The 18936-nt window shown below is 52.6% G+C and overlaps 2 protein-coding genes across 2 annotated transcripts; one reads left to right on the top strand and one right to left on the bottom strand.

The window, feature by feature from the left end:
• Positions 1-174: 174 nt before the first annotated feature.
• On the top strand, positions 175-1053 carry FOXE1 (forkhead box E1). Its single transcript, XM_033085033.1, has one exon. It carries the CDS (start codon positions 175-177, stop codon positions 1051-1053), a length of 879 nt encoding a protein of 292 aa, XP_032940924.1.
• Positions 1054-13482: 12429 nt separating this feature from the next.
• Positions 13483-18535, bottom strand: HEMGN (hemogen). Its single transcript, XM_033084901.2, has 4 exons — positions 18319-18535; positions 15911-16004; positions 15208-15491; positions 13483-14094 (listed from the first exon to the last, which is right to left on the bottom strand). The coding sequence occupies exons 1-4, from the start codon at positions 18398-18400 to the stop codon at positions 13985-13987; spliced, it is 570 nt and encodes a 189-aa protein (XP_032940792.1). The 5' UTR covers positions 18401-18535; the 3' UTR covers positions 13483-13984.
• Between the last annotated feature and the right edge of the window lie 401 nt (positions 18536-18936).

The following is an 18936-nucleotide window of genomic DNA, read 5'->3' as shown; positions in this document are numbered from 1 at the left end:
GCGGCACGCCCGGCCCTGCCCGCGCCTCCCGGGCGGCGGGGCGTAGCAGGGGGAGTGCCGGCCGCCCGGGCGCGGAGCCGCCGGACACCGCCGCATAAAAGCCGCGGTCGCGCTGCTCTGCGCTTCCTCGGTTCGGCTCGGCTCGGTCCGGCGCGGAGCCGCTCCGACGGCTACATGACAGCCGAGAGCCGGCTGCCGCCGGGGCCCCCGCCGGGGCCCCCGCCGCTGAAGGCGGACGCGGTGCCGCCGGGAGAGGAGGCGGTGGCGGCGGCGGCGGGGGCGCGGGGCGGGCGGCGGCGCCGCAAGCGTCCGGCGGAGCGGGGCAAGCCGCCGTACAGCTACATCGCCCTCATCGCCATGGCCATCGGGCAGGCGCCCGAGCGGCGACTGACACTCGGCGGCATCTACCGCTTCATCACCGAGCGCTTCCCCTTCTACCGCGACAGCCCCCGCAAGTGGCAGAACAGCATCCGCCACAACCTCACCCTCAATGACTGCTTTGTCAAGGTGCCCCGGGAGCCCGGCCGCCCCGGCAAGGGCAACTATTGGACGCTGGACCCTCACGCCCGCGACATGTTCGAGAGCGGGTCCTTCCTCCGCCGCAGAAAGCGTTTCAAGCGCAGCGACCTCTCCACCTACCCGGCCTTCCTCGCCGAGCGCCCCGCAGCTCCGTGCCGCCTGCTCCCGCTGCCCGCCCCGCCGCCCCCCGCCGACCTGTCCCCGGCACCCGCCGCCGCCTCCTGCGCCTTCGCCGCCGCCTTCCCCGCGCAGGGCTGCGCCTCCGCCGCCCTGCCCCACGCCTACGGCCCGCTGCCCACCGCTCCCGGGCCCTACGCGCCCGGGGGCCACGGGCCACTGTACGCCCCGTCGGGGCGCATCGTGCTGCCCCCCTCTTCGCCCGGCTCCCCTGCGCTCTACGGCCGCCGCTCCCCCGCTCCCTACCCGCCGCTGTCCCACGCCTACGGCGCCGGCGGGCAGCTGAGTGCCGCCGAGCCCGCTCCGAGGCACGGCACCTATCCTGGGGGCCCCGACAGGTTCGTCTCGGCGCTCTGACCCATCCCGGAGAGGCCCGGCAGAGCGGACCGGGGCCCGGGCGACGGCGGACTGCGGGGATCGTCCGGCACGGCTGCTCCCGGCGCTGTCCGGGAAGATGCTGGAGAACCTTAGGCTGCACCTACGCATTCTGCCATCTGCCCAGGCTTCCTAGCGAGGAGCGTCGCAGTCAGCCCTGGGGACCTGTGTTGTCCTGTCCAGCCTCGTCCACTCTCGGCAGAAAAGTCCTAGGGACTCCCGAGTGCTTGGATGGGGCAAGCAGTCTCTTCCTCTTCTACAGCCTTTCCTGGGGCAGGTGCTCAAAGTTTCCTGCCACCCTCCTAGCACACACAGCTGGGCCCCTTCTGGTCTACCCAGGAAGATGTCACGTTTAAATGTCTCTCTGCTGTTGATGTTTGGTTTTTTGTTTTTTGGATTTTTTTTTTTAGAGAATTAAATGTCCGTTGGTGAGGTGAAGGAGGGAGGCAGGAGGAAGCATTCCCTGGCCTCGTGCAGGCGAAGCTGTAAAAGCAGAATGTGTGGCACTGATGTGGTGTCATGTCCCTGATTGCTATTGCTTTAGCCCTAGGCTTTACACCAGCAACGTGGCCAAGGCTGGAGAAGGTTTGGATGCCAGGACTGCAGAAAAATGCATCAAGTCACATCCTTCCAGGTGTGCTCTGTGCTTCAGGGGTGGGAACAGTGGTGGGAACAGTGGTGGGATTGGAACCACAGAAATTTCTAGCAAGAGCATGCCCAGCCCTTGGAAGAGGGACACAGGAAGACTGTGGGACCTCTGCCCTTGGAGGTTTTTTCAGCTTGATTGGACGGAGCCTGATCTGCCTCTGAAGTTGTGGCCAACACTGAATTTGAACTTGTTTTGAGTGAAGACCTGGTCCTGAGATCTAAATTACTTTGATCCCAAGATCAGCCCAGCTCTTTCTGTAGCCTAGAGAAATTGACACATATAGGAGAAAACTTTGTTTCTGAAACACAAGAGGCAGGACATGTATTTTCATCTTAATTTGCTCCACTTTCATGCTTTCCTGGGATGGAAAAGAGTCTGGAGAAAGATATGGAGAGGGAACAGCTAATAGGAATGTGTGTGAGACAAAAGCTTGAAACTAGATCCATGGGGAAACTCAAGCATACCCCTCCCAACAGATCTCACCCCCCTGGAAAGGGGTCTGGAGCAGTAGTGGATACCCAGGGCTCTGTGTGTAGGGGGTCTGTGGGTCTAGAGGGAGCCAACCTGCTCCCAGGTCTTCTAACACAGCTCCTTTTTCCCGTGAAGGTGGGGCACCTGTGTGTCCAGGGCCAGGAGGAGGCTGGTGAGAAGTGTGGCAGGGCCTTGTATGGGGAGAGGGAGTAAGAAAGTACAGCCAGAGCCTCAACAGGAGCTTTGGAAGAACAGACACCAGAGTCTCTCTCAGCAGACAAGGGTATAGATCATAGTATAACTCAGGTTGGAAAAGGTCTCAGGAAATTTCTGTTCCAGTCTGGTACCCAAATCAGGGTCAGCTATGACTCAGACCGGTAGGCCCAGCCCTATGTAGTTGAGTCCTCATCACCTCCAAGAATGGAGACAGCACAGTGTCTTTGGGCAGCCTGGCTGTCTTTGTGGGGGAGAAGTTTTGCCTTGTACCCTCCATTTAGCACTTCTCTAGTCTCATTTAATGTTTCCTGACTCTTGTCCTTTGCTGTGCTTTTCTCCAAATAGTTTTTGATCCGATGAGGACACCTGTAACTTCTGCTCTGCATTTTTCTGATGAGGTCCTCAGCAGGATGAAATTTGTGTAGAGGCTGTTTCCTTGCTTTCTGTGGGTGCTACAGTCCTCATATCCAAGTGGGACATAAGGGAGGAAATGGAGTGGAGCAGGAAAGTGGTTGGGTGTCCTTACAGCACACCCAGTTGGTGTAGAGAAGAGAAAAGCCTTCTGTAGTAGGTGGGCAGGAGAAGTTGTATGTCTGCCTTCCACAGGGCTGTGAGGTACGTGACAAGTTTTGGATTCAAGGGTTCAGGTGCCAGGGGTGGCATCTAGTGAGCCAGCTCCTGGGCTGGGAGGCTGAAACTGACCTGATAGCACTGCCCTGTGTCCGTGTAGACCTGTCTGTGGCACTGCAGGAAGCTGGGGCGGCTGCTCCATGGATGGAACCAGTGGGGAGCAGGCACAGGCAGCAACTGTGAGCGCCACTCAAGTCTTTGGTCTGCTGAGGTCAGTCAGATTTTTCCTTTCCTATCTTTTCTGAAGAGCTACCTTGTATCTTCGTGGTCCTGGCACATCCGGAAGCTGCTACCATCCTGGAGAGAGATGTCTCAGCCAGGAGCAGGTCACCTCAGCAGCTGCGGCTGTCCCAGCTATCCCTTCTCCATCTGGAAGAGGGTCTGTACACCTAGCTGTGCCAGCTCCTAGTATTTTTGATAGCTGCTCTCTCTAGTTTCATTGCCTGCAAGGACTGGACTCTGTCACTCTGACAGCAAGCCATGCTTATTTGGGAGTAGCTGGAAGAAGAACTGTCCTGCGTTTTAATCCTTTCTTTCCTTCCTGTAGAAACTGTTATCAGTGTGGACCAGATAATTTTCATAGAATCAAAGCAGTGCTAGGATAATGGAATCACACTATGTGCCTGAGAGTATTGTCCAAATGCTTTTTGAACTCTGTCAGGCTTGGTGATTGCTCTTTGGGGAGCCTGTTCCAGTGCTCAGCCACCGTCTGGAGCAATATCCAGCCCTTCATACCTCCGTGAATCTTGTCATTGGTCATGAGAATGAAGAGCCTAGATGTCTTCTGGACCTTGCTCCTCTCATTTTATTCTCATGAGGGCTTAAGCCCTTGTGCCAGTTTAGAGTTCAGCCTAAAAAAAGGTCACCAATGATGATGCAGGTTTTGTGGAAGATGCTTCTGAGCTCAGATAGCATCTGTAGGCAGTTCAGGGAGCAAAACTCAGTGTCTGAAGGACAAGCATGACAGATCTTGGTGACTTAGAATGCACAGATTGGGTAGGTTCAGTTGTGTGCTGTTTGCAGAGAAGGTCTAGATGCTTGTTCTTGTTTCTCTCCAGATCTTTTATACCTGCAAGCTAGGGAAACTGGGCATATCTAGATGGTAATTTTTTTGCAGCAGGTACAGTGATGAGCTTGCTGCATCAAGAACCTGAGACATGGTCAAAAACTGCTTAAACTTCAGTCACAGACACCTAGAAACCCTGGGCAGAACTGTGAAGAGCTGCTGGGACCTTTCCAGGGACTCTATATCTGTGTGGGGTCTGTGCTTTGAGGTTTTTGAGGCAAAACCAGACAAAGCTACTCCTGCCCTTTGCTAGTGCTGGCAGCGCTCCAGCCTCCCGCTTGCAGCAGGCCTGACGACTCCAGCAATCCCTTCCCACCAGCACTGCTGTGGTTTTGTGGCTATTCCAACCTCTCTGAGCTGTCATGTAAGCTCAGGTGCCAAGGGTGTCCTGAACACTGCGGGTCCGTCCAGGCTGCTGTGCCTTGTGGCACTGAGATGTGCTGCCCCAGTGCCCACGTGTGACATGGGACTGCCTGACCACTGACAGAGGAAGACAGGCTTGTTGTGCCCTTGGGGAGCCTGGGGTTGGGTCTCTCTGTGAGGATATGGGGATATGCCAAGGGGATATGTTAGACAATTGGATCTCGATGTGTGCTTGTGCCATGGGGATATGTTCAACATGTGAATCTCAATGTGTTTTTGTCTGGCACATCGCTTGTAATTCTCAGGCACCAGCAAGAATAAGGAAAAAAAAATATTTCTGTAAGTTTTATTGTAAATATCTGAGAGCCTTCCTTTTAGCAAAGTTAGTCTAAGTTTCAAACTACTCTTTTGATTTCTGTCAGAGGAGTCCAATAAATCCGGATTGTAAACTTGTAGAAAACTCTTAAATGTGAGCACTGATGAGAAGAGAGAGCAGCCTTGAAAGTGCTCATTCCTCAAAGGACAGAGTACAGTAATTTCACGAATACAAGCCGCACCAATTTGACCAAAATTTTGGTGGAAACCCGGAACTGCGGCTAATATTCCGGGGCGGCTAATCTATTAACAAAATTCTAAAAGCTGCCAACACGGAAGTGAGAGCCCGCGGCAGCCCCAAGCCAAGCTGGAGCCCGGCCGGCCCCGGCAGAGGTGGGAAAGCCTGGCAGAGGCGGGGCCAGCAGTGTCGGGGGCGGGCGGCAGAGCCTGAGCCAGCAGGGCGGGGCAGGGGGGGGCGGCAGAGCCCGGGCCAGCAGGGCGGGGGAGCCCGGGAGAACTGGGGCTAGCAGTGCAGGGGAGCATGGCAGAAGCAGGAAGGCCGGCGGGTGGGGCTGCCTGGCAGCGGGGGAAGCCCAGCAGAATCGGGGCCAGCAGCGTGGGGGAGCCCGGCGGTGCGGGGGCCTGCAGTGCCGGCCAGGGCGAGGAAACGCGGCGGCGGTGCAGACGGGAGGGGGCGGCCGGCGAGCGTGGTGGCGGCGGCGGCAGCCCTGCCGGCGGCGCGAGCGAACGCGGCGCTCGCGAAAGCGCCGCCGCTCGCCGCGAGCCGCGAAAGCGCCGCCGTGAGCCGCGAGCCGCGAACCGCGAGCCGCGAAAGCGCCGCCGCGAGCCGCGAGCCGCGAACCGCGAGCCGCGAACCGCGAGCCGCGAGCCGCGAGCCGCGAAAGCGCCGCCGCGAGCCGCGAGCCGCGAACCGCGAGCCGCGAACCGCGAGCCGCGAACCGCGAGCCGCGAGCCGCGAAAGCGCCGCCGTGAGCCGCGAGCCGCGAGCCGCGAACCGCGAGCCGCGAACCGCGAGCCGCGAGCCGCGAGCGCGCCGCCGCGAGCCGCGAACCGCGAGCCGCGAACCGCGAGCCGCGAGCCGCGAGCCGCGAGCCGCGAGCCGCGAAAGCGCCGCCGTGAGCCGCGAGCCGCGAGCCGCGAGCCGCGAGCCGCGAGCCGCGAGCCGCGAGCCGCGAGCCGCGAGCCGCGAACCGCGAGCCGCGAAAGCGCCGCCGTGAGCCGCGAGCCGCGAACCGCGAGCCGCGAACCGCGAGCCGCGAGCCGCGAGCGCGCCGCCGCGAGCCGCGAACCGCGAGCCGCGAACCGCGAGCCGCGAGCCGCGAACCGCGAGCCGCGAACCGCGAGCCGCGAACCGCGAGCCGCGAAAGCGCCGCGGGGCGGGCGCGGCGCTCGCGAGGCGCGGCGCGGGGCGAGCGAAAGCGGCAGCGGGGCGGGCGGCGAGCCCGGCGGCGGCAGCCCTGCCAGCCGGGCGAGCGAACGCGGCAGCGGGGCGGTGCTGACGGGAGAGGGGGGCCAGCGAGCCCGGCGGCGGCGGCAGCACCACCCGGCCAGCCCCGCCGAGCCGTGGCGCTGAGCTGGGCCACCCGGCCCCGTCGGCAACCATGAGCGGGCCGAGCCTGCCTGGCCCCGCCCCGAGCCAGTAAAGCCCGCTATGCCGCGATCCTCTTACTAATTGGCCAATTTGTGAAAGCTGCGCACGGATTCTCGCGACGAACGAAAGTGCGGCTAATATTCGGGGTGCGGCTTATCTATTGACAAAGACAGCAACATTGTCGAGGCACCGGGGGTGCGGCTTATAATCCGTGCGGCTTGTATTCGTGAAACTACTGTATCTTGATTCCTGTTCTGCCCAAGTTCTGGTATAATCAGGCCCTGAGCAGACTTTGAGAAAAAAGTAGACTGTATAGCCTAGGAGAATATTATATTCTGTATTGGAGATTTTTTTTATATATTTACTCTTCTACTTCTTTTGAAATGGAAATAAATCTTTGTCTTGTTTGTAATGATGTGTCTCTGAGTTTATTCTTTCAAGCCTTCCCTGTCCTCCTGAGACTGGGAGACATAAAGAGCAAGATGCGTGGCATATGCTGCTCATTGCTTTTCACCCTATCTGTCTTACCTTGCATTTTTTTTGGTCTGCTGGACTGCTGAAGATGTCAGAGGGAAGAAGGAGGGATGGGTCAGCGAGGCTGTGCCACAGGTGGGTATCAAACTTCTGCAACGCCTTGAGTCAGCAGTCTGCTTCGAGGGTCTCCTGTCAGGCCGTAAGTGTGCCCCAGACATAGTGGCATGAAGCTCCATCCCAGCCATGTGTCTCTGCAGAAAAAGGGACAGGTAGGGAAAGCTACTACCATGAGAGGAACAGAAGCTCAGAGATGGGCAAGGGGACCATGTTTGGTATTAATTACTCCGATTGCTCCAACAGGGAGCCGGGCCAGCTGGAGGAGGTGCTACACTGGAAACATTGTGTTGTCTGTCCTGTGGCAGCAGCAGCAGAAATGCTTGGTCTTGCCTCCTGCACCCCAGGCCAGTTGGTTTTTTTGGCTGCAGAGATGGAGTTTCTGTAGCTGCAGGCTGACACTATGTTCACGTCTGTGAGAACAATTCATCAAGCAATAACCACAGCTAATGGGGGTGTAACAGGCCTTCAGGGGCAACTCCACACCTCTGGATGATGAAATGGTTTGCACATGGGTAAGATGATGGCAGATGTTGCCCCTTCCCCTGCTGAGAGGGTGGTGATTGGCTTCCTGAGAGTGTTTGGGAGATAGTGAATTCTGCAGCTGTTGCACTGTCAACAGCCCAAGCTGCCTGGAGGGTGATGAATGAGATGGGAACAGGTAGTTTAATCTGCCGAGATGCCAAAGAACAGATAGGAAAGTCTTCAATAGTTTTGGAACTCCCAAATATGATTTATCTGCCTTTGAAAGTGACAAGCCGTGGATCAAAAGTATGAGACAAAGAGTAGGTAGGGGAGGCGGCTGCCATTTGGCCAGGAGGGAGTACCTTGGAGAGATCCCAGAGCTTAGTGAGTTGTAACTGGAGGGCAGTCATTGTAGCTGGAGTTGGGCTTTAGCTATATCCATCACCTAGAGCTGCCATGTCAGTGACCAGAGAGGGCATCCCACTCATGCGGCACCTGGAAGTGAGCTGATGTGAGCACAGGAAGGCTGATGGGGGTCTGATTTTACAGAGTCTGGTATATGAGAATACAGTGACCCGTGTTGACACAAAGAACAACTTTTCACACTTGTCTTGGTGTGATCCTGAAACCCTGATTTGTTGGAAGCCCTCTCTAGACAGCAGAGCTGATTTCTTAACTCAGTGCAGTTGAAATGCATGTCTTCTCATGTCCAAGGTCAAGAAGTCAGGGTGGGAGATGGTGGCATGTGCTAACCTGGAAGCTGGTGTTATTTTTGGGGGTTACTTTTGGATGTGGTGCAGTCATCCAACCCCTCTTTGTGTGGGCAGACTTAGTGGGAGGGAGGCCCATCTCAGGGCTGCCAGTCTGAGCTGCCACCACTTCTGCAGTGTTGGAACACAGGGTGCAGCTGGCCAACATGATGTACCCTGGCCACACTGTTTGGGCTGAGGAAAAAAGGCTGTATGCTAGCCTCTTCTGATGAGTGGAAGTTAATAGGGCTATTTTATGCTCAGGGCCCTATGTCTGGCTGAAAATGCCCACGGAGAAAAGGCAGGAATATTAACTGTGGGCTGGCACAGAAGAGCTTACTGAGCTCACTTTTATCCCTTCTCTGATGCCAGGAAGCCAAGATTCATTAGCCATTTAAGAATTTGCAAAGCTGTTGTCTGGATGTGAACTATACAAAGAGATCCTAATTGATTAACGAGCAGCTTCTGACCTTTTTTTTTCAGTATCAGCACTAGAGCTCTTGGTCCAATCACTGAGGCACAGCTTGCTTGGTGCATGAACCACTCTGAGTCAATTATCCCTGTGGCTGGCTCTTGCAAGGACGTCATCTGCATCTCATGTTGACCTCTTCCATTTGGGAAAAGGTGCTCATGAATCTAGGCTGTCAGCTTCTGAGGTTAAAAAATTATGTCCTAGGCCTTGTATCACTTCTACAGCCGTATGTTTTAGCACACAGCCTGTCATCAGGCTCACTGCAGTGCTGGCCCTAGAACTGGCCAATTAAATAGTGGCTCCCTAACCACTCTTCCTGTGTTCTCAGGTTTATAACTGCAAGAATAGTGGGGGAGGAAGACTTACAGGGTATCAGCATTGTGATGTCTTCAACAGGCAGACCATGATGTCCTCAGAGAAGATTTCCTTCTCTTCATCAGGAGGCCCATACTGATGGTGATGATTTCTTCCTTCTCCATCTTTGGCTACACTTGAGTATATTTCTGTATGTGTATTTTTATCAGTAGTTCCCAAATTGTTTTGGTGGTTTTGTTTTTTTGTTTTGGGGGTTTTGGTTTTGTTTTGTGTTTTTGTTTTGGTTGGTTGGTTTGTTTTTTGTTCTCATTGTTTCTCTAAAATTGCCCTTACTTGAATAACACGGGCTTGCATTTCTGCAGCAATGAGTGACTGACCCCTGCAATGGACTTGGACCCTGGAGTTACAGGCTGGTGTTGCACTGGAGTTACAGACAGATCAGGCCACACAGAATAAATGTGCCTAAGTGAGAAGTACCACCCTATCATGGTGTGAAGAGGTTGTGCCTCCTGGGTATTATTGTTGATGTTGGTTGCTTTTTCATGGAGGAAGCAGAGGATGATTCAGGGCTTTGACCTTTATGTAGGAAACATTTGTTAAAAAAAGAATGTTTTCCTTCTTGAGTAATTTCTTTTATATTTTGTTTTCATGGAGGTTTTTTCCACCCTTCCCTTCTAGAGAAAACGTAAAAGAAAAGCCCTCTTGAAGCAACGGCAGAAATTGGTTTCATGCCTTCCCACTTAAGTGGATATAAGATATAGTACCTCTCTGCCACAGCAGGAGCTGAACTTAAACCTAGGAAAACTTTATGCAGTTGGGGAAATCTCATGGCAACTTCCACTATCTAAATGAGGCCTACAGGAAAACTGTAGAGGGACTTTTGACAAGAGCCATGCACTAGGACAAAGAGTAATGACTTCAAGGCGGAGGAAGGTAGATTTGGATCAGAAGAAATTCCTGTGAGGGTGGTGAGGCACAGGCACAGGTTGCGCAGAAAAGCCATGGATGCCCTTACCTGGCATGGGCTGGGCGGGTCTGTGAGCAATGCGGGGAGGGAATAGATGCTGTCGCAGGTGGCTCTGCAGCCGAAGTGCTCGGTGCCGCCGCTGGGGAGCAGTGCCGGCCGCGCCGGGCGCGGGGAGCGCGGAGCCGCTGCCGGAGCCGAGCGCCCGGTTCGGTCCGGTCTGTGCGAGCCGGGCTCGGCCCGGCACAGAGCGGGGCTGAGCTCCGCAGCAGCACCAGAGCTCAGCCCGGCCGGGACGAGCAGGCAGCCGTGTCCAGGGCCATGTGGTCAGTACTGCTCCCAAGCTGGGTTTTGGCGCTTTCGCGAGCTCCAGGGAGGTGGTCTGCACAGGAGGGAGCCCATAAAACCTGTGTCTTGGTTTCTTTGTGTTTTTTGTGTCCTGTCAGTGAACACCTCAGGCTGTCTATGTCTGAGGGAGACATAGGTACAGTTCATGCCCAGAGCCCCAAGTCCATCTGGATGGACTGAATTTCAGGCGGTGGGCTTAGACAAATGGCCATTCCCCCCACCTTATGTGAGCCCACAGCAGGAATGCTGCATCCAGTTAGGGTAACTCAGAGCAAGAAAGTCATTCTTACATTGCTGCTCAGCTGGGGCCGTCAAGGCAGGGAGCTGGTGCATAGGACAGGCTGAAGGAATCAGGGTTGTTCTTATGGAGAGTAGGTGAGCATGGAGTCTAACTTGCAGTCTGAACGAGGGTTACAGAGAGGATGGAGCTGGGGTCTTCTCTGAAGTGCACCAAGATGAAGAAAGAGGCAAGGAGCTAAAGCTGTGCTGAGGGAAAGGCTAGTGTGACATAAAAGAAAAACATTCTTTCCTTGAAAGTGGGGCAGCCCTGGGATGAGGACAAGAGGGGAATAATCTTATGTCTTGGAGAAGGTCAACACTTGACAGGAGAAAGCCCAAAGCAGGCTGGTCAGACTTAGCCATATTCTGAGCAGGGGTTGGATTCAAGATCTCCAGAAATCTCTCCTCACTTAACTTTTTCTACAGTTACATGATTTCCTAGTGAAAAAGGAGAGTCAGGCCAGGTGGTGGAGCACTGAACCTAACTGGACGCATAGCTCTGGTCAGTGGCGGCCCTGGCAGCATTAAAAAGGTGTTTATATAAACAGTGAACACAGGATGGGAAGGAGAAAAGCTAACAAGCTCTGAGCAGGAAGTGGTGGCCAAGGAGGGAGTGGGTATTTGTGTTCAGGATTTACTGCTTAAAGTCAATATTAGTAAATTAATCAGCAAATTTTTCTTATCACTGCAAGACCAGGCACTTATGGGTGGAATGGCTTTCACTGACCCGTGGTAGCCTCTGGCTCTAAGTTGCTTGCCCACTTATTTCTGCCACAGCTTAGCTATGACTTCACTTCTGCTAAGGACAGGAAGATCCTTCTGGTTCAAAACATCACCCATGAGCAACAGTCTGCTACAGATCACTTCTGACTTTCAGCAGATGTGGGGAACCCTGTACATTAAGAACAACCCGAGAAGTAGGAAGCCAGGGTGTGCAAACAAGTTCCCTTGTCCCATAGAGCTGGAAGCGTGTTTCCTGAAAGGCTATTGAAAAGTAATCAGTATGAACAGAGGAGAGTCTGGTTCTCCAGGATATGAGTTTAGGTTTCCTTTCCTTAGCTGTCATGTCATGGCTGTCAGCATGCAGGATGGCCTGCCATGCTCTGCAGGAGGCAGGAACAGGACCTGAAGCCCTGAGAAAAGCTCACAGGAGCATGTTCTGTCCAGCCCACTTGACATTATCCAATATCCTGCTGAATCTCACTAGTGAGGAGATAACCACAGCAGTCGTGTCCACTGTGTACCACAACATGCCATCATCTGCATCCTGGAGGGGCCTCAGGCAGCTTTCCCGCTTTACAGAGCAGCAAGGATCACCGTGTCAGGCTCCCTGTGCTGCCCCCACAGCTTAGGAGCTATTTTCCTGCACCCATATCCTTCTTTTTGCCAGTAAGGATTCTCTGTCAGTGGCCCTGGGTAAAGACATCTGTCGTGGACTCAGGAAGGGGGGAAGAGAGGGAGCAGGTGATTTGTTGCACCTGCAGAACAGCAGCCTGCCTATCCTAGATACAACTGCCCTTGCCAGCCTGTCCCCAGCTCCATTCAGGCAGCAGAACCTGCCTCAGGGGTACACGTGGACCACCATGAGTCCAGCTTCATGCCTGAACCCCATCTGTATAAGCAAGAGCTCTGTTATCTATCCTCTCAACAGAGAGAGAAGCAGTGCACGGTGAGTTAAAGTGTTGATTAGGAGGGCTTTATCTTTCTCTTGTTTACTTTGCGATAAGATTTGTTGTTTGCATTACACACCTTTTTTACTGTCTGCCAAAGACAGAGTAGGAGCAGCTCTGAGAGAGAGTGTGTAGTACCTGGGACGACTCCAGGACTTCCTAGCCACCAAAGGCTTCTCCACAGAGATGGACAAAGGTACTTGCTCTGAGTCCTGTACACCTCTGCCCTCCAGGAGCTCTCCCAGCCCTTCCAGTGCAAGGATTAGCACTGCTGCCCATGTGTGCTCCAAGAGTGTGTGTTGCCCCATGTTCATGGACACCTCACTCGGCCAGGCCTTCATCAGTTCCTACACACTGTACTCCACAGTGTTTGGGGTTGTGAGTGAGGTTTGAGTAGCTCATGGCAGAAGCTGAGAGATCTTATTCAGCTGATTCTGGGATCAGTGACTCTAGGGAAGTGCAAAATCTCGTGTAGCTGATATGTCTATGGAGACCAAAACAGTGTCAGGATACTTGTGTAGGGAAACCCATCCCTCCAGGACCTGCCCATGGGGAATGGAGCTGGGTTTGCTTTGGTATAGTGCTGCTGAATGCTTTCTACTTTGACACCCATCAGGTGCTTTAGAGCTTCTGGCAGTGTATCTGTAGAGGTCAGGACTTCAGCGTGGGAAGGCTGTTTGAAGGGCTGGCAAGCACTTGCTCCTCATGTGATGTCCCTGGGACCAAAGCAGGGGTGGGATGTCAAGGGTGTCCATCCTGTCACTGGGGAGATTCTTACTGGAGTCACCAGCTAGATGTCACACATGCTGTGATACAGAGCCTCGAGGGCTCCAGAGCCGTAAAATAATCCCCCAAACCAAGGATGCCTTCAGCCTTATGCTCTGGGAGACAGGCCCTTGGCGAGTCAGACAATGGCAATATGATCTTCGTTCCTCCTCAACAGGAAGAGGATCCTCTGTGTCAGGATATTACAGGAATGTAAGACAGCCTTTTCTCTTGCTATGCACAGGAACAAGGACTACAAGACCCAAAACATGGCAAGAGAGACAGGGCACTCATTACATCCTGGCTTCAGGAGAAATCCTGTGTGAAGACTGGGCAGCCAGGAAGACAATGACTGTGTGGAGTGTATCCTGTCTTTGCCCCAAATGGTGTTTTCCTGACAAAAGTGTACAATTCAGCCAAGTTTCAGCCCAATGCACTCAGCTGTTTTCAACCACCTTTAATGTTTTACAAGGTCAGAATGTAAAACCAAAAAATATTTCCAGCTCTATTTTTTTTAAAAGCAAAATGTTTACTGCAGAGAAAAACTTTCGGACTAAAAATAACAGTGCCAAGGGTGGTGGGTTGTATGGAGAAGGTGGGCTTCTCCAGTCAGCTAAAAATCATGGTGGGTGTTAGCTTTGCAATGCCACTCACGTTTATAAGAAATAAGAAATTACTTTCAGAAACACAGATGGATGCTGGAGTGTATGACTGAACTGTAGTGTGGCAGAGCACCGCGAAGCCTTCCATGGGCCCAAGTAAAGCAGCCTGTTTGCAGAGAGAGCAGGGGCTATAAGCCATAGGCAACTCCCTAGGGGCTGCCTCTCTAGCCTGGAAGAAGCATAGAAAGCAGAGTGACAAGGAGAGTATGGGCTCTATGATTCCCAAGTAAGCAGCTGTTTAAAATCCCCATGCTGTACTTATCAAGTTAGTGAGGCAAAGGTCAAAGTTAAAAATATCCCCAAAACAATCGAAGTTAATACAGAATACGTGGGATGTATTCGTTATCCTGGTGGTCATTTTCCAGAGGAGTATTCAACTCTTCTAGTACATCTGCTTCTGCTGGCTTCAGCGCATCCTCTTCACCTGTGTGGCATGTAAGAGACAGATCATTTCATACTGAGGGGCTCTCATGCATTACCCTGTGTCCCATGGTTAAAGCCCCCTTGCTGAGCCTCCTGCAATTGCCTGGAGAAGGGGCTAGGTAGCTCAGGGTGGATTGCCTGCTCTGCAAGGGCAGTCCCAGCTGGGGAAGGGAGTTGGAGAAGGCAAAGCACTGGTGGGTTTAAAGCCAGAAGCAATAACCACAACCCTATGGCTGCCCATTTCAAGACCTCATGGCTGGAGGCTGGACACCCATCCCAGAGCCCAGGACACCGAATAGCTGTTTTCCATGGCACAAGGCCACATCACATGCCTTGCAGCAACAGGCCTTTTCTTCTCCACTGCACAAACATTGCTGGAAATGCAGTAGTTGACAGTCAGAGGATTGTTACCACCTCTGAAGGAGGTCCTAAGTTTTCCTGGTTTTGAAGCTACCTGCATGCTTGACCCACTGACTGCTAAAGTGAATGTACACTACTCTTCCCATGCCAGAACTACAAGCAACTCCTGCTGCAGTAGCTATAAATGGATTTTCTAAGCCCAAACACCAGCCTTCCATTCAGACCAGCTTAGTGCCCTCAGTCCTGGCAGGTTTCAAAGGTGTAGTTGCCTGCAGACACCCACTCCTTGTCCCAGTACCCACTTTTCTCTCCCACCATCCCAGTGTCAGTCCTGAAACTGCATGGACTGTGGACAGAGCATGTCTGGACTTTCGCTCCCCCAACCAGCTCTGACTCCAAAAAACCACATCTTCTCTCAACAGAGAAGAGATCTTCATAGACATATCCCCCTGTGCTAATGTGACTCTTGGCAGAGCCACAGAACTGTTCTTAGGACAAAGAGTTATTGAGGACCAGGTCCACAACCCCACCCCAAGGACTGACAATAGCGGATTTCTTATACCTGGACTTGGAGAGAGCTGTCTGTCCCCACAGTCCCACCACCTCTGCCCCCCTGTCTCAGCTACCCGAGTTTTGTGGGCCCCGTGCCCTGGAGATGCTGTGGGATCATTGTGGATAAGGTGGGCACCCTTGGCTGACAGCACTGCGCTGCTCCCCAAGCCACCACGGGGCCAGCAGCTCTGTGGCAACTCACCAGCAGGGTCCAAGCTCCCGTCTGCCAGCTCCCCTTCCACTGCCACTGCTTCTATCCCGCTGACAGTGTTCTCGATGGTCAGCAGAGGTGGCTGCTGTTGATGCACTGGTTGATGCACTGGTTCAGGTAGGGCTGGCTCAGAGGGCACTGGCTCAGCCTTCTCCTGTGGGTCAGGCTGGGGCTCCACTGCTGGCTCTGACTCCAGGACAGCCTTCACCACTGTCTGACGGCCCCGTCCTCTTTTGGCTCTTCTGGCTCTACTTTGGTGTTCATTCTTATCATCTCTGCCAGGGGATTCCACAGGGATGATAACTTAGGAATAGGACAAAGGACTTTCCCTTCTGCCCTAAGGCAGTTTTGCTGGGCCCCCTGTTGTGACTGTGACCCAGTTCACCCCAGCAGAACCTGCAGTTCTGCAGCCCCCCTCCTGAGCCTTGCACAACAGCCTTCTGCAGCTGCACCAGTGGGCAGGAGCTTGGAGACAAATTTTTCCTCAGCCCCACATTATGACTGAGCATTTCCTGCTACTTCCCCATCCATCTCTACCCCCCAGTGCCTGTGTAGACTCTGTGCAGCTACTGGCTGCAGGTCACCTTTCCCCACTGAAGACTGATGGCTCTGTCCTTGGGTGAAGATGGAGCTGCTGGGCCATGTCTGGGCTCAGGTTAAGTGCACCACAAAAAACAGAAAAAGCAAGATTTACCTCAGAACCCACTGAGCTGAGTCTTTCTCCAGGGCTTCTGCTTTTCTTTTCCTGAGCAACTCCCGGTCTCTCAAGCGACGGGTTATGATGACATCTACAAGGATGAAGTGAGTGCTAACATGACATTCTGATCCCTCCCTGCCGGGTACTAGAATACTGCTTCGAGAGACCATGCTTTTTTTTTTGTCCCAAAGGGGTCTTGATATGAAACTTCTTGAGTGCTGTACTTCCAGCACAGCCTTGGTGGGCAGGATTTGGTGACACAGCACCCCAAACTCCCAGGCTCCTAGCCTGACAATTACTCTAGATTTTCAGTTACAATTCCTTGGGGTGACCCACATCCAACCTACTCCCCTTCTGTAGGGGCCTGAGCTGTGGTGCCTTTGATCAGACATCAGTACAGACTGCAAGAGAATTCTTTATGTTTGCTCTGTTGTTACCCTTTTCCCCAGACAGCTGGAACTGGCCATCACTGAAATTAAGATGTTCATCTAACAACCATGGAGAAAGCCTTGACCCACCAAACAGACAGTCCTTCAGAAAAGGAGCTTTTGCCCTGAGGGGGCAAGGATGAGCCAGAGGGTGAAGCCTTACTCACACAGATGCTCACATGCGTTGGGCTGAGACCCTGTGGGGAGATGGTGATCCAGCCAGAGACCAAGACAGGGCTAGTACACAGCTGCTGGGGTTGAGAAAATTGGTCCCAAACACCACACAAACAGGCCCAAGCTGGCCTGTAGCTGTGAGGGCTGAAGAAAGACTAACTGATCTGAGAAAGCTGCAATGCTAGCTTTATTATTTGGGCAGGATGCACAGATTCTATACAGCCACCAGCAGAGAGGAGCACTCTCCAGATCCCAGTCACCCTCTGACATGCCTTCCTTGGCCAAGGTAAGCAGTGTCCATTTCACTGGTTGCAGAGGGCTCCAAATGGCTTCCCAAGGTAAAGACCAGCCTAAAAAATGGTCTGAACTTCACTTCTCCATGTTTTTGTCCTAAAAGACAGCAATCCCTGATCATTTCTAGTATAGACTCTAAGCAGAGATAATAAAAACTTGTCTCAAATCAAGCAGTATGAGACCCAATCCCAGGAGACAAAGGGAGCACTACTGCCCTGAGGCCTTGAGGGAGAGGGAATTCTTCCCAAATGTACACTGAAGAGACCACAAAATAATGATTTTCATAGTTTCAACAAAACCCACACAAGTGGAAAAGCAGAACGATGACCTGCTGTTTCCAGATGTAATAAAATCCAGCTCCTTTCACAAAACGCCTTGGCTCACACTGAAGTAGTGAGATCAGTGAAAAATTGTCATTTTGTCGTCCCCTTGATTAGATGGTAGAAGTGTCAAGGTGAAGAAGGCTTCTGAGGCTGTGCTGGAATTACAGCTTTTTTATCCCAGGTATTTATTAAATGCAAGAAATATTCTACTCCAGGACAGGACAATGCAAAACAGACAGCAGGAGCCAGTCTTGGCCCAAAGTAGACTTTTATACATGACACTTCTGATAATTAATAATAATCTTACAGAAATTCAGCTTGGAGAGTATTTATGTTGGTCTATGCTTCAATGTCTTCATCAAAGCAGAGTCAACTTCAAAATTACACCTGTCAGCCCTGAACACTGTCCAGGGAAGTTGAGAATAACTCCAAGGCAAATGGGAGGTTGTTCCTTGACATGAGGCAGTAACAGAGACAGTAGGGCTCAGCCAGCAGGAGATGACTCTGCCATCCACATAGAAAAAAGCAGTAAACTCCCTAGGAAGACTCCCTGGGAAGATCTTTGCAGTAGCAAGATCTGCACAGAACCTCAGTTCAGCTACTGAAGTATGTAATGCCTTGCACATCCCACTTGCAGCCAAGGTAATTTTCTTTTCCTTTCAAAATATCTAGTGAGCTGTAAAAGCAATTTTAGCTGCTTGCAATCAGTCTCCTTCCCAGTCCATTCTAAGAAAACACCCCTCATTCACTTCTAGCTGGTCCAAGAAAGCACTCCCACAACAGCTCCAAAGCTGTCACATGCCAGCACTAAGCAGGAAAGATCACAGTAAAACATATGCATCCTGATGAGAAAAATATTTACTAGAGGACACAAAGAAACAGAAATTAAATGAAAGAAGAAAGAAATATCAAGCTATAAAAACCAATGAGGCACTACTGCCAGTCTGTACACTGACAATCTACTGATGCTCTCTGAAGGACTTTAGCTGAAAAGCCCTTATATGTGCTTCTGCCTTTGTGACCTGAAACATAACATGCAAAAAGACGTGTATCTGCAGTTAAATGTGCAATCTCCACCCCCAAGCGTAGACTAATAATTATTAGTTCCCTCCTGAGAAACACTTGCTAACAAAAACCATGCTCTCCTCTCTCCAGGAACTCAAGTTAGGAATGTTCTCATCATTACCTGGCACAGCATACTCCTCACAGTCTGCAGAGGGTGTCAGGGGAGAGTCCGAAGAAGGATGGTCTTTGCCTAAACTCTCCATTGCTCTTCACAGTTATAATTAGAAAGCAGCTTAGTTCCCTGGAAACAGCATCTGGAGATACTGGTGCGGCATAATGAGAGCTTGAAAAAAATGCAGACTGCCCGCCCCAAACCTCTTATCTGGCCAAACCACTGGGAGGGTAATAGTATTCTCCTTATCAGAGTGCAAAGGTATGTGAGTCTCTGTCCACGATCTACTGTGTGGATTGCAAAACATGTTAGTGCTTTTATACTGCAAGTAATTCCACTTCAGATAGGAAATTTACACTCACTGCTGCTAAACTCTGACTCAAAAGCTCTCCTTTGTAGTGGACATGGCAGGGCAGGATGTGGCACTGTCTCACTGCTGCTTTCCAGAGTGAGATGCAGGGACGTGTTCTTAAGGACCCCTTGTGAGGTCTGAAATGGGACATGTGCTATCTGAAGTGTTTGCACAGGATCCTAGCAGTGCTGGTGGGAAGGGACACCCTTCAGCTCCCCTTGTGGCAGGACTGGCTGCTTCACAAGGTCAGGATGGCTGTGTTGTCCTGTTCTTTG

The sequence above is a fragment of the Catharus ustulatus genome, chromosome Z, assembly GCF_009819885.2.
Source record: "Catharus ustulatus isolate bCatUst1 chromosome Z, bCatUst1.pri.v2, whole genome shotgun sequence".
NCBI classification, from domain to species: Eukaryota; Metazoa; Chordata; class Aves; order Passeriformes; family Turdidae; genus Catharus; species Catharus ustulatus.
Note: the sequence above shows the minus strand (reverse complement) of the source record. Positions and strands in the feature narration are given on the sequence as shown.

Bases quoted from the DNA above. Each gene is read 5' to 3' on its own strand.
- FOXE1 (XM_033085033.1), top strand. From the start codon at position 175: ATGACAGCCGAGAGCCGGCTGCCGCCGGGGCCCCCGCCGGGGCCCCCG.
- HEMGN (XM_033084901.2), bottom strand. From the start codon at position 18,400: ATGGAGAGTTTAGGCAAAGACCATCCTTCTTCGGACTCTCCCCTGACA. The intron at 16,005-18,318 runs GTAATGATGAGA...TCATCCTTGTAG, and splicing joins TGAGGAGTATGCTGTGCCAG to ATGTCATCATAACCCGTCGC. The intron at 15,492-15,910 runs GTAAATCTTGCT...ATCCCCTGGCAG, and splicing joins TCAGCTCAGTGGGTTCTGAG to AGATGATAAGAATGAACACC.